The 14264-nt window shown below is 37.7% G+C and overlaps 1 protein-coding gene across 6 annotated transcripts in view; it reads right to left on the bottom strand.

The window, feature by feature from the left end:
- Positions 1-14264, bottom strand: part of BDP1 (BDP1 general transcription factor IIIB subunit) — a 51414-nt gene that overhangs the window by 29607 nt on the left and 7543 nt on the right. For all 6 annotated transcript variants that reach the window (XM_079330813.1, XM_079330816.1, XM_079330814.1 and 3 more), the window contains exons 5-18: positions 13933-14073; positions 12979-13112; positions 11981-12075; positions 11367-11421; positions 10552-10692; positions 8714-8995; positions 8213-8384; positions 7036-7189; positions 4294-4370; positions 2777-2918; positions 2533-2609; positions 1782-1941; positions 1295-1377; positions 17-248 (exon numbers count right to left, since the gene is read on the bottom strand). In XM_079330813.1, the coding sequence (XP_079186939.1) occupies positions 17-248; positions 1295-1377; positions 1782-1941; positions 2533-2609; positions 2777-2918; positions 4294-4370; positions 7036-7189; positions 8213-8384; positions 8714-8995; positions 10552-10692; positions 11367-11421; positions 11981-12075; positions 12979-13112; positions 13933-14073 (1945 nt within the window). The remainder of the gene's footprint in view (positions 1-16; positions 249-1294; positions 1378-1781; positions 1942-2532; positions 2610-2776; positions 2919-4293; positions 4371-7035; positions 7190-8212; positions 8385-8713; positions 8996-10551; positions 10693-11366; positions 11422-11980; positions 12076-12978; positions 13113-13932; positions 14074-14264) is intronic.

Genomic DNA, 14264 nt, shown 5'->3' with positions numbered 1-14264 from the left:
TGCTAAAGAAACTTACACTTTTAAAGCATGGATCATTGTTTTCATCTTGATGGTGTTGGATACCTTCTTCTGCTTCTCCACTTTCAATTGTCTCCTCTTCAGGATCTTTTTTATCTATCAGTTCTTTTTGCCTAGCAATAGTTCTTCCAAGATTTGGTTTTGGTCTCTGAATTCTACTTCTTTTCAGAGGTGCTTGATTCAACACAATCTGTTTGCCATCTTCTTTTAAACCAGCTGTTTCATTACACCTAGAAAAACATAGATTATCCAGGAAGTACATACCACATCTGAAAGTGGGAAGAGACTTGGAGAAGTAACTTTTTTTTCCCTTTCTTTTAGACAGTTATTAACATACACTTACCTAAAATTTATTATTAGCTTTATGAAAGAATAAAATTGTAAGTGTGTCTACTGGGGACTGAGACTTTAAACATATGTTTGTCCTGTTATTTCCTTCTTCCCATTGGTAACAGAATAGTACACTAGAGAGACCTTTTTCTGATCCATAATGGACAACCTTTTTGTATTCCTATCTGGTCTGGAGGCAGATAGACCTAATTCAATCAATAGTTTAAAAAAATACGCAAATATTTAGAGTTTAGTCTATTCAGAAAATCAAGCATCAAGTTACAGAGGAGGTTCATGAAAGAAATAACCAAAAAATTTCTTTTTTGGTAGATTATCACATCCACTTTATCTCTATCCATCCTCTTCAACTAACATAATTTAAAATGAAAAATTTGAAGTTTTGGATTTTTTATTTCTGTTCTTGGTTTTGGGAAGTTTTTTGTGGGGGGGTATTTGGGGGACAGTTGGCTTTTTTTATTTTTTTATTTTTTACAATATCTTCTGTAAAATGTATTATTCCTTTTATAGTTGCCACTTCACTGAAGAAAAATGGAACACTTAATAAATATGTACATTACATTGCCCACACATCAGATTTTTTCCCTCCTCTTATTTGACAACACTTAACTACTCTTTAAAAACACGCCTATTGTTTACTTAACCACTGAAATTGATGTGTTTAGCATTAAAAGCAAGTAGCTAAGGCTTGTTTTAGCTTTTTTAGATTTATCATGACTAACATAATTTAGAAGTACCACTTTAAAAATGAAAATGCTTAATGTACATTTCATAAATTAATGAAGATTGTATTTTACCCTCAATTTCTGTACTGCAGAAGCTTCTTCAAAAACTTCTATAACTACCACACTACAAAATACTAGAGAAGTGACCAGAATGATAAATTGCTGAACAGCAGCAGTTACTGTCTTATTTTTCTCATACTTACTGAGACATTGTCTCCAGGATTTTGTCATCTTTTTCTGCAGCATCTTCAGTGTTAACATCAGATCTATTACATTGGTCATTATTCTAAACAGAAACAGAGTGTTATGATATGAACTGTCTGACATTCATAAAGTACAGCATCACCTAACTGACCAATTAACTGTTCATAAGAGGAGACAAAATAGATTACTTATGACACACAAACAATTACAGGGCATATTTCTCAGTCAGCCAGGCACAACAAAAACTAGAGCAAACACTTGAAGTTGTATTTGCTGCAGGACATGAAGGACTATTGGTATCTACTATTTGTGCAACAATCTCTCACCATAGCTGAGGTTACTGAGCAATACGACACTATCACTGAAAGCAGGTTCCTGGTCATACTCAGGAACAAAAAAAGTAAAGAAAAAAGAGGTAACATTACTGTGGCATCCAGCATCTTTTTAGCTTACACATTATATTCAGTTATGTTACTTCATTAATACCTTCTCCATTTCCTCCTCAGGCTGTAGATGGGATTTTTTATCATTGCTTGCATCTTTTTCAGGCTCTTCTTTCCTTCCAGATGCTCTTGTAACATTAGGCTTAAATCTCTGTCGATATCCTCTAACTACTGTCTTTGCAATTGCATTTTTTTCAGGTTCTCTGCACAAAGGATCCAGAACAGTTACATTTAATCCATAAGCCTATCTAAACATATAACATCTTGCACAGATTTCTTTACTGGAATTGTGTTATCTTCAGAAAGATTTGCCCAAACTTATGCAGGTTGCTTCACACAAGAAACAAGCTTTGTTTAGTCTTACAATGTGTGAAAACTCAATTTATCTACGTATTATAAGGAGATTAATTTGTCATACAAGGGAGGAACCTAACTAGACTGCATACCATGGCTGCTTCTGCAAGCACCAGAAGCAGAGCCATTATCTGGATAACTGATGCTGGGAGGAAAGCAAAGACATAGTCATCACTACCACTCCTCCCTCTCAAGTTACAGGCATTGTTGGTATTTCATAAAGTGATGCTTTCATCAACTTGCCAGGAAAGAAGTACATACTTTCTACACCCTAGTACCGCTTGATATAAAAAAAAATGCTGAAGTCAATTTTGAAATTTATAATAAAGTTTCACTACATTAAAGTTATTACTATCTTTTTCTAAGAGAACTATATGCAATAAATTAACAATTATAGTCAGTTAATACCAGGAGACTGGAAAAGTGCTCTCAATACTTACTGAGATGCAGTATCCAAATCCCTGTTCTCTACTTCTGTGGCCTCATTTCTTTTACTTCTACTGTCCTCTTCAGAGCACTGGAATTGAGGTAAGGAACATGACTTTTTCAAGTGTGCAGATATCCCAGTAGTAGTTCCCAAAATGTGATTTCTAAGATTGTCACTGGCCCACAGTATTCCCATTGAGCAAAACAGATGCAGCATCAAGAACAATATTAATATTAAGCAATATTCCTCTTTCTGACCTTTTCACCTGCATTTGCAACAGTTGGAGAAGTTCTGGCCTCCGTTTTGTCTTGTGCTGCTGCCTCCCTCCTTCCAGATGATCTCACCAAATTGGGTTTAGGTCTTTGCAAGCGCCTTCTATCTGCTGACTTTTCAGTTTTCCTTAAGGTATAAAAAACAGGTGGTATATATTATCATCCAAGAGAAACTTAAAGCCTTATATGGTTCAAGATGTACTTCAAGAGCATCACAGACTGCATGGGTCAAGTATCATGGACTGCATGGACATTGCATGCAGCAAGACCATAAACAGAAAAAAAATCCATTCATTCTTTCTGATATTAAAAGACATGCTATGAAGTTATGAAAAGAGCATCAAATGAACCTTAACAGCTTGGCTACCTTTCAGTGGAATCTACTTCAAAATACTTGAAGGAGTATTTCCTGATGTTAAATAAATAGGAATATATCTTCTCCTAGGGATTCACAATTCATGTCAGTGTGATTAATTTAATATAGAAACAATATAAATCTGTCCTATGCACAATGTTTTGCATCCATCTCTCCTTTCCTCCCATCCCCTTTCAAAGCTATCTCAGTGACGGAAAACCAAACTTTTTTCAAATACCTTGTCCTACTGCCAACATCCACATCTTACTGAAGAATGGGGTATGTACATCACTCTCTGTGTCCTTAACCATTGCAATGGCATGTCCTGGGATTCACACACTGACACAACCCTACATCTTATCAATAATCTTCAGATTGGGAACTATTAACTTTTCTCATATTCTCCCTAGAACAAGACAAATAAAGCTTTGACAGTCTTCAACGTAAGAGTGATCTGCCCTTCAAAAGGGAAAGACTAGCATTAACTAGTACCCCATCTCTAAATCACTTTTAAAAACAGTATTATGAAATAAGAAGTCAATGATCATGCAAAAATGGAAATCTTAGGCACAGACTTCTTTAAATACCATTTCTCAATGTAGGAAACAGTCAACAAAATTAACTTCGTAAAGGAGATAAGATAGAGACATTTTGAGAGTTTTTTAATCTTAGAAGCTTGCACTAAGTTCTGAGGAGGGACAGCTTCCACTTAAGAAAGCAGAAATACACGATACATATGATGTGTACAGCTAATAAGCTCTGATCAAGAGCTTATGAATGTCAAAGAATTCAGTGAGGCCCTTCTACTAAAAAAAAAAAAAATCAAATTTCACAGCCAAGCTTTATCCACAATATGGCAGAATTTCTTCATTCTCTTGCTCTTGCTGGCTGTAGAAAGACTAGCTTTTTTTTTCCTCAAAGTTTAGCTAAGTCTTTCTCCCTATTCCTATCTACCATTTAGATCTTAGCTAATGCACTGCTACTCAGCAACCAAAATTTTTACCAAAAAGCTCCACTGAATAAGGAAAACAAGTTATCACTATCTCCTGATTGGTTCAACCCAAAATGATCCATTGGAATTATATTCAAATCGAGTAGATACAGGTTTAGTTCAAGTGCAAGCACGAAGTAGAATAATCCCACTTACGCGATTTCAGACTGTGAACCACTTTCTGATGCACTCTGCTTTCCATCTCTTCTTTGTGAGTGATGTGTGTCTTCATTCTGAGGAAGAAAATAAATGTTGTAGAAAAGAACCAATAAACTTTTTTGATCATCTACTCAAACATGAAGAAAAGCTGAAACAAGATTGCCACAGTGATTGAGAGTGAAAGAGTCTGCTAAGGTCTTCAGGTCCAACCCCCCAGTCAAGTGTAGTGGGTTAACCTGGGCAGATGCCAGGCACCCACCAAAGCTGCTCAATCCCACCTCTCTGCAGCTGGACAGAGGAAAGAAAATTTAATGCAGGGTTCGTGGCTGGAGATAAGGACTAGGAGAGATATCACTTACTGAAGCCCATCAGAGGCAAAACAGGCTCAACTTAGAAATACAAAATGAATTTATTACTAACAAAATCAGAGCAGGATAATGAGAAGCAAAATAAATCCTTAAGAATACCTTCCCCACACCTCTTCCTCCTTCCCCAGCAGTGCAAGGAGACAGGGAATGGGGATTACGGTCAGTTCATCACCCGAGGCTGCTCCCACTGATCAGGGAGAGGAGCTGTTCTCCTGCTGCACCCTGGGGTCCCTCCCACAGGACAGCTCTCCATGAGCTTCTCTGACATGGCTCCATCTCATGGGCACCAGCCCCTCCTAAAACTGCTGTGGTGTGGGTCACTCTTCCATGGGGTGCAGCCTCCAAGGACAGGCTGCTCCAGCCTGGGAGCAGAGCCCCTCTCTCCACAGGTGTCCCACAGGGTCACAGCCTCCTCCAGGCACCCACCTGCTCCAGCATGGGGCTCCTCCATGGGCTGTGGGTGGATCTCTGCATCCCCCATGGATCCCCATGGGCTGTGGGTGGATCTCTGCATCCCCCATGGATTCCCATGGGCTGTGGGTGGATCTCTGCATCCCCCATGGATCCCCATGTGCTGTGGGTGAATCTCTGCATCCCCCATGGATCCCCATGGGCTGTGGGTGGATCTCTGCATCCTCCATGGATCCCACGGGCTGTGGGTGGATCTCTGCATCCCCAGTGGATCCCATGGGCTGTGGGTGGATCTTTGCATCCCCCATGGATTTCCATGGGCTGCAGGGGTACAGCTGCTCCACCATGATCTGTCAGAGTTCTGCACCTCAGGCTGCAGGGGAATCTCAACTCCAGTGCCTGGAGCACCTCCTGCCCCTCCTTCTCCACTGACCTTGGTGTCTGCAGAGTTGTTCTTCTCACATGTTCTCACTCCACTCTTCTCTGGTTGCAATTACAACTCTGCAACCTCTTTTTGTTCTGAATTTTTCTTAAATCTGTTACCACAGAGGTGTTACCATCATTTTTAATTGGCCCAGCCTTGGCCAGCAGCACATGCATCTTTGGAGCCACCAGGGACTGGCTCTGCTGGGCATGGAAGAAGCTTCCAGCAGCTTCTCACCTCTAGAGTGTGACCTCTAGAGGCCACACCTCTAGCCCCTTGCTACCAAAACCAGGTCATGCAAAACCAATACATCAAGCCACCTAGAGCTGGTTGTCCAGTACTGTGTCCAGATAGCTTCTGAATCTTGCCAAGGATGGAGACTCCACAGTCTCTCTGGGCAGCCTGTGCCAATGCTTGGTAACCCTCACAGGATTACTGGTGCTAAGAAGGAACCTCCTGTCTTGCACTGTTTGCCCACTGTCTCTTTAACTGTCACTGGGCACCCCTGGAAAGAGCCTGGCTCGGTCCTATTTGCACCCTTCTCTTGCGTTTTGGTGGAACTGTTGAAGAGATCCCCCTGAGCCTTCTCTCCAGGTTGAATAGTTGCTGCTCCTTCAGCTTTTTGTCATAGTGATGCATCCAGCCCTTTACCATCTGTGACCCTTTGAGGGGCTGTCTCCAGTGTGTCCAGGTGTCTCCTACCAGGGAGCCCTGAACCGGTCAGTCCTCCAGGTGTGGCTTCATCAGTGCTGAACAAGGGGCAGGGATCACCTCCCTCAGCCTGCTGGCAACGCTTCTCCTGATGCAGCCCAGGTCACTCTTAGCTGTTTGTGCAGCCACAGCACCTTCCTGGTTCATGCTCAACTCAGAGACCACCAGGACAGCCAGGTTCTTTTCTGAAAAGCTGCTTTCTGCCTGGGTGGCTTGCAGCATACACTGGTGCCTCAGGTTGTTCCTGGTACAGGTCTTGGCATGTCCCCTTGCTGAACTTCCTGAGATTCCTGTCAGCCCATTTCTCCAGCCTATGCAGGTCCTTCTAGAGGCCTGTATAACCTTTGAGTGTCTTAGCAATTCCTTCTAGATCTGCCTAATCTGTAAACTTGCTGAGGTTACACCCTGCTCCAGTATCTAGATCATTCATGGAGCAGAACCAACAACCCAACACATGTTCCACTCAAATCAGTTTTCAACACCATGCCACTAAGCATATGCCAGACAAATCCTGCCCCAAGGCCTAGCTGCTCATATTGCAGTCCTTCAATTTTGAATAACTAAACTGTTCAGCTGTTTAAGTTGTCAATAAGGTAAGTCAGGCACGCACAGCTCTCTGAATACATTTAGGTTAACAGACAGCCCATTAAACCCAGGAGAATGGACAGAATTTCAGTTTTGGTAATGTTCTTAGGCCTGTTGATTATTTTCCACCTGGTGGTGAAAACAGCACAAAAACAACCAAAAACTGGCCTTGATTTACAAGCCGCTTTTAATGATCAAGAGCAAGATTTTGAGAAGAACTACATAAAAATATAATAATACCTTTGATTCTGTAGTTTCTACAGCTTGTGTTTCCTTGGTTCTAATATTTGAAACTGGTAACTCTGAAATCTGGCTTTCCTGTGATGTATTATCTCTGATATCTCCGGTTCTCAATTTAGCAGGTTCTAGCATAACATCATTGCTATCTTCAAGGCTGAAATAAATAAAAGCATACAGGAACATTAGTGTACTTGTAGAGAAAAAGCTATTTTGCTTCCAGACAGAGGAAGTTGCACGAAAAACAATGCAATTTTGATACTAAATAAATTTCAAAAAATTTCACAGAGTTTTAGTAGTATTTGCAGACTGAGAGCTTTAAAACAATTTTTGTGCTTTTGCACTGCAATTTTAAGATGATATTAAAATTTCATCTGATGTTTCTAGACTGATTACTTTTATGAAAACAAACTTTAACATGAACAGTTGTATGCTAATTGTTTTTTCTCTGATCTTTTGTAACTATCTCGGTTGAGAGAAGCAAATAACTGTCCCTTCATTTATTTCTAATGAACTGTTAAAGAAAATGGAAGTGTCTGGGAATCTGCATAAAATTACAATTACAGAACAGCTAAATACAACAAATTAACACACAAAATTCTGAAGAAGTATCATAATGAATTTTCAGATTTACCACTTGCACTTTTAACAAGTTTAATAAACAAGTATACACTTGCTTTTTAGTAAAACTATGCCCAAAACTGAACCCAAGCTTGCCTTTCACCCAGATTCTACATAAATAAAATCAGAGCAATACTCCATTTTCACAAGAATAATTTTATTACAGAGAAGAATTCCAAGCATACAGCAACTGAACTTACCAACATTATCAGGCAGTGCTTCAAGAGAAATACCAGAAGTTAGGATAAACAATGGTCTTCCTAAACAAAAAACTAAAAACTAAAAACTAAACAAAAAAAACTTCCTAAACTAAAAAAATCAAATAACTCTTGGAAGTGACTTCTGTAATTATGTACGATAATTTTGCAAGGGCAGCTCATTAAGGCAAAGAATATTTTGAGTATGTAAATTATAAACAGCTTACAAAATCCCAAGACAGGTCTCAGAAACCTGCACTTTCTGTGGCAGTTTAATGATGGTAATCATAAAAAAATGAAACCAATATTAAAACTTTAAACTATGTTTTTGTTTTGCCTAAGCTTTCCATTATAAACATTACCTGCATAAACTGACACCACCTTCTCTTTCCATTTGGTTCTTCACTGGTGAACAGGACTCTAATCTCTCTTCCTCTGTTACAGCAGTTGCATTTTGTTTCCCATCAATAGCACAATCCACTTCTTCTCCACAGGTAGTATGATCATCACTGCTTGCATGTACCACTTTTTTCCCTGATAATTAATAAGAATTAAATTAGTTTGGACATTCTGGGAAATATCTTAGAATTCCAGTAACCAAATCCTAAATTCAGTGAAGAAAAGTTAATATAAGCCTAAAAGTCCCATTTGAAAAAATCCAAGTATTAAGAGAACTGTTCTCATCTAAAACAAAGTATGTTTAGATTTAGAATGAATGCTGATTTTAAAAGGCATTGTTCCATAACCTCCTACAAGGCAGATCAACAATACAAATCAAAGACCAAATTTTGACTTTTAATTTTGCAATGACTTTATATAAAATTTCTATTTGACATTTGAAAGCGAGCATTTTTGTCTCTTACTTTTATTAGAGGACTTCCCTTCTTCAGCAGTTTTTGAAGGAACAGGCATTTCTTCTGGAATATTCTTCACTTCCTGTTCAAGATCATCTTTTCTCTTCCTCTTTCTCTTCTTTTTTGCTAATGCTGGCTCTGATGCAACCTGTTCTGCCTGTTCAGAAACGCCCAAAGATTCCTCATTTTCTTTTTCAGCTGTTACACCATCTGCTTCTATTTCTGCATCAGAAATTCTGGCTTCCTGACGTTCATCTTGATCATTAGCAGCTTCTGTGCTGGCAGCTTTTGCTATTGAGACAATATGGTTCTTGGTAAATGGACTGGTGGAGTAGTAGAAGCCACAAACAGCAAAGGTACCTCTACTAAAAACATTTGAGTACTCACATATCACTGCCAATACACTGCCAGGTGTATGAGCAGGACTGGGCAGCATCAGTCATTGACTTGCCAGAAAAGCTCCAGCACAGAGTCACTTCAGCATTTAATACAAAACACATTATGTACATGGGACAACACTTCACCAGGGGAAAGTCAATATGGGATGTAAAGCAAATTTCATAGATGCTACTGTGCCTGTGCTTTTTTGCAGTTAATACAGTTGCATTTGCATTCAGGGAAAACAGACATTGCTACTCCTACAAAGGATTTTTGTATGTCTGTAGAAACAGGTGATGATGGTTACAAAATGTAAGCCATGCAAACATGAATTTTCATCAATAAATGTATAAGACTTGATCATTCTAGCTTACATAAGAAAGCTGAAATATTATCCAGCTAATAATTGGCAAGTTATTTTCTGGGTTTAATGAGTTTCTAAAATTTCCCTCCCCGCTATTTTAAGGAAATTTTGTCTTGATCTTGTATTTAACCACCAAGAACCTTCCTTTTCCTTTTTATTCACCTTAAATGAACTTGTTTCCTTGTAATTAAGAAGTCCAAAATGCAAAAGCAGTAGAAAAGCATACTCACATTACTTTATGCATGACATAATCTTTAGTCTACCACTAAAGTGTAGAAACAAGATTTCTCTACATGGTTTTAAGTCCTAATGCATGGGATATTTTACTTAATCAAATCCAAAACCAAGGCTATAGAAAAGCAGCAACTACTTCAATTTTAAGACATGTTGCTTCCTAGCTAGCATCCCCTTGAAAAGATGTTCACTCGTTTGTTTCACAATGCCACTTACAAAAGGATAGGTCCTTGTGGAAAAAATTAGAATTAGCAAGAAATGCACAAAATGGTGTCAGTATAACTGTTTTTAATAAAAGTGCATCTGTCAATGATCGTTTCCCAGGTACTGAGGTAGTAAGACACAATGGTGATCAACAGTAATTAAACATAATCTTTATTTTGAACAGACCGGAAAGAAAAAACAACATTTACATGATTCTCTGAAAAGAATCATACTCCTAAGGCCCAGGAAGTTAAACTACCATTAAAGGAGAAACAAAACCCTTAAAAGAAGAGGATTTTAAATACAAGAAAACTTTCAACACAGAAGAGTTTGCTAAAAATATGATTCTGGCTCAAAAATTCTACAAGTGAATTAATTAGCAACTCATGGAGATACTTACCAACAGTTAACTTTGAATATCAGCACTTCAGATAGTGGAAGAGGACCCTTTTCACCATGGTATCATGTTTTTTGCTCTGCTACTAATTATTACCACCCTGCACATCAATAAACTACACCTGAAAAAGTTACACTATGAAGCTAAGATTTCCTTGTCGTGTCCACAAGAGGGAAGGAAAATATAATGCCCTATGTGATTTTTCCTCTGCTAGCAACACATTACTGACCACTGTTCTGTAATGCCATCTCAAGAACTCTTTTAAAGTACCTTTTGACTTCTGTGGCCTTGAAGACTTTTTTTCTTTTGGCTTCTGGTTTTTAACGGGCTTTTGCTTCCTCTTTCCCTCATCTGCTAAGACCTTCTCAAGCAGCTGGGCAAAGAATTCAAAATCAAAGGGTCGTTTTTCTTCTATCAGATTAAAGCAAAGAAAGAGAACAGATTTCAAAGTTGATTATTTTTTTTTACTTTCATCTTTGTAAAGTAATCAGTGATACACGATATAATATTAAAAAGTAAAGGTTATATAAATTTAAACAGTTCTTGGAAGTATTTTCTGCATCACTTGAGCAGGGGCAGAAGTTGACATAAAATTGAAGTTGACTGGATTATGGTAGTTAGGTTATAAAAAACAAGTTATAAACTAAGTAGTTCAGAAAACTTAAGAACTGACAAAGACATAAACTGTATCGTAGCACTAAATAATGTATTAACATGCTGCTGTAGGACATATGCACCTCATTCAACTAACAAAGAAAGTCTTCAAGGAGTCTCAAAGCAGTTTACAATAAGTAACTGTGCTAGAAATTCCCATGAATAAGAAGAAATATCTTCAACAGAATATACATGAGAAAGTTTATATTAATCTAATCTAGCAGACATCTAGAAAAGATAAAAAACAAACCTGGCGATTGTTACTGTGAACTATGCTTGCTATGAATACCTAAGATTCCACAACTTCTGGATTCATCTATGAGCAAAAACTTTATTCTAAATAATTCAGACAAGGCAAAGCATGGAAATTACCATGAAAATAGATGGCTACCACTTAATGACTCATAATAGGGTAGGGAATATTTACTTACTGAAAGCTTTGTCTATTCTCCATCCATTGGCTTTTTCCTCACGTTTGAACTTGTTCTAAAAGCAAATGCACAGCTGTGTTTATCATTAAGCAAGAAAAGCAACAATATGTTGTACAAAATGGCAGCTCAAGCTAAGCCTTCATGGTAACAAATCAACTAAAGTTTTTGAAATTCACATACATATCCACACAAGTTTGCAATTAATTTTTAAATATAACATCTGTTACCGTAGCTATCACCAGCTACACTTTTATTATTTTCTACACCTTTTCCTGACTTTTAATCTGAGCAAGGTTTGAAACAAAGACTTTCCCAGCTGTGTACAACAAAAGAGAGAACAGAGAAGCCCCTCACCAAAGCAATTTAGGAATATCAGCATTCTACACCTAAAACAGTCTGTTCAAGTATGCTATATTTACTAGATACATTGATTGAAATTCAACCAGCATTTTAGTGTTTCAGATACTTACAACCTCTTTGAACAGGTACCAGAAAACAAGCACTACTGTGGACAAAATTCTCATCAGATAGTAGAGGAAGCATGGGAATGCAAATAAGAAGAATAAAAGTAAAACCAGGTGTTCAGTTTCTTTATTGAGTGCTTTAATTTTTACCTTAATTTCTGCTCTGGCTCTATGAGGAAACAGCCGCCCAATCAAGGAGAAGTCTGTTCCTACCATACTTATAGCTAAAAAGAACATATCTGTTTCTAGAAGAGAAAAGAAAGAAAAAAATTACACACACTTAAATATTTATCAAAACATCCTTCTTGCTACCAGAAATAAGAACACCTTGCAACCCTAATGGGATAAGATCAGTAACTTTGAGGTTGTCTTCTGCAAGTCCAGATGAGTATATATGGAGTATATGTTTGTTATTTTACCTTGGCTCTTCTATCAACATTTGCTGAATGAACTATCAACAAAAAGGACTGTCTAATCTACTAGAAAATTTCAGAATGTGAAGGGTGCTTTCTAAAGGTAGTAAATCAAAGCTAACCAAACCCAAATTGTCCATGCACATTTTTATTATGAACACAAGCACAAACAGAAATCAGAAAAATATTCTGTAAATCTACCGTCTCCATTATTAATAGGAAAAGAGTGCATCCCAAAGAGAGCACAGTGAATTCTGAAGCTAATTTTTCCATCTATAGCAGTAAAAAGTAATTTCCAATTGTAAAAAGTCTTGTACAGTGTTGTAAGCCAGCCTAGAGATAATAGTAAATTCACAACAGGAGTGATGAAGAACCTAACTCAGCCATTCATAAAAACACAGCTGTCCACTTGCACTGAAATCAGTCCACACAGAGACACCTTACACAATCTATTCCTGCCCATGCTGGAATAACCTAGTTTCAGTACCATATAGAACCCAAATATCTGTAAACCAGAATCCAAAATTATGCTCTTGATAAAGCAGATTAGCATTTCCTCAGCATCAGAATATCCATGGCGGGAAAAAAGCACAGGTAGTCTACATATTAAAAGGCACTGGATGTTTTAAAAATCAGTTTCACAGTAAATACCACATCTCTGCCTGTTGTAAGAGTGTGGAGAGTTAAGATGACATGTAAGTAGGTCCATTTACTTGAAACCAAAAATATACTCACCTTTATTTGACCATGGTTTAGTATAAAAACTTTTCCTGAAGCTAGAATATGTAGTTGTAGAGCCACGCTCAAAGATGGGATCATTTTCCTCTACAACACATGGACCTTTTGTTCTTAGAACTTCTACCGTTAAACTGGGAAAGAAAACACACAAGAAGACTCACCTCAAAATACTGCTATGAAAACACACAGTGGATGTTTATAAGACAGCTCTTCAATTTGTTTCCCAGAAGTGAGCACTTCTACTATGTAATAATTTTAATAATTACACTAGCATGTACTTTAATGGGAGAATGTAGCAAGAAAAAACTACTCTATTTGCCCCGTGTGAGTAAATCTCCTTTTCCTGTTTTATAAGATATAATACAGACAGACATAATTATCTTTAAAAAAAAAAACTTTTTAATATTTGAGAAATATATTTTGTAAAATCATTAGAACTTCTCAATATCCTTCTACATTACTTTCAAAATTTTTTACCAGGCCCTCTTTATCTTTAAATCTTGGCCTAAATCTTGCGTTAGTACCTTTGGGGAACTCAGAAATTTAATACTTTACTTTTTAAACATCATATTCTAAGCAAAGTTACTAAAAACACTGACAGAACAGTAAGCAGATACTTATTAACTGCGAGAAGCAAAAAATGTCAGCTAAACAGAAGACATTTGAAAGTTTGACAGATCTTCAGTGTTCATTCACAGTAAAAAATTATGTAATCTTCCTCTCTACCTCCTTCCCCAACAACACTTCTCATAAAGTATGCCACTACAGAGATGCAGATTACTTACTGCTGCTCATATTTTGCCACATCCTTGCACTGTTTCCTAACTCAGTGTAGCTCAACTCCCAAACATAAATATACTCATATTTGTCCCAGTGCAAACTATTCCTCTGTTTACAAACTGAGCCACAAACTGAGTACAGTCCACACGAGTCAGGCACAGAATTTGTCACCTTTCTTCATCCAGAATGATTGAACCATCTTCCGCTACTTTCACACGAGGAACGAGAAGTGGGCCATCCTGACTCTCTTCCCCATTCTCTTCTTCCTCCTCCTCCTCTTCTTCATGATCAGGAGTACTTTTCTCTTCCTGTCTACAGTTTTTAAGACAGTGAGCAAAAATATTAAGTGTTTTGAACTGCTGCTCAGCATGTCAGACACTCAACAATTTGATGAACCACTCAGCAATACAACACATCAAGAAATATGTGAACTTTGAAATCTGCTTTTCATTCTACTGTAAAATGGAAATATGCAAAACTTAATGTTGAAAGTAAAATGTTTT

Source organism: Erithacus rubecula (assembly GCF_903797595.1).
Source record: "Erithacus rubecula genome assembly, contig: SUPER_Z_unloc_1, whole genome shotgun sequence".
Lineage (NCBI taxonomy): Eukaryota > Metazoa > Chordata > Aves > Passeriformes > Muscicapidae > Erithacus > Erithacus rubecula.
Note: the sequence above shows the minus strand (reverse complement) of the source record. Positions and strands in the feature narration are given on the sequence as shown.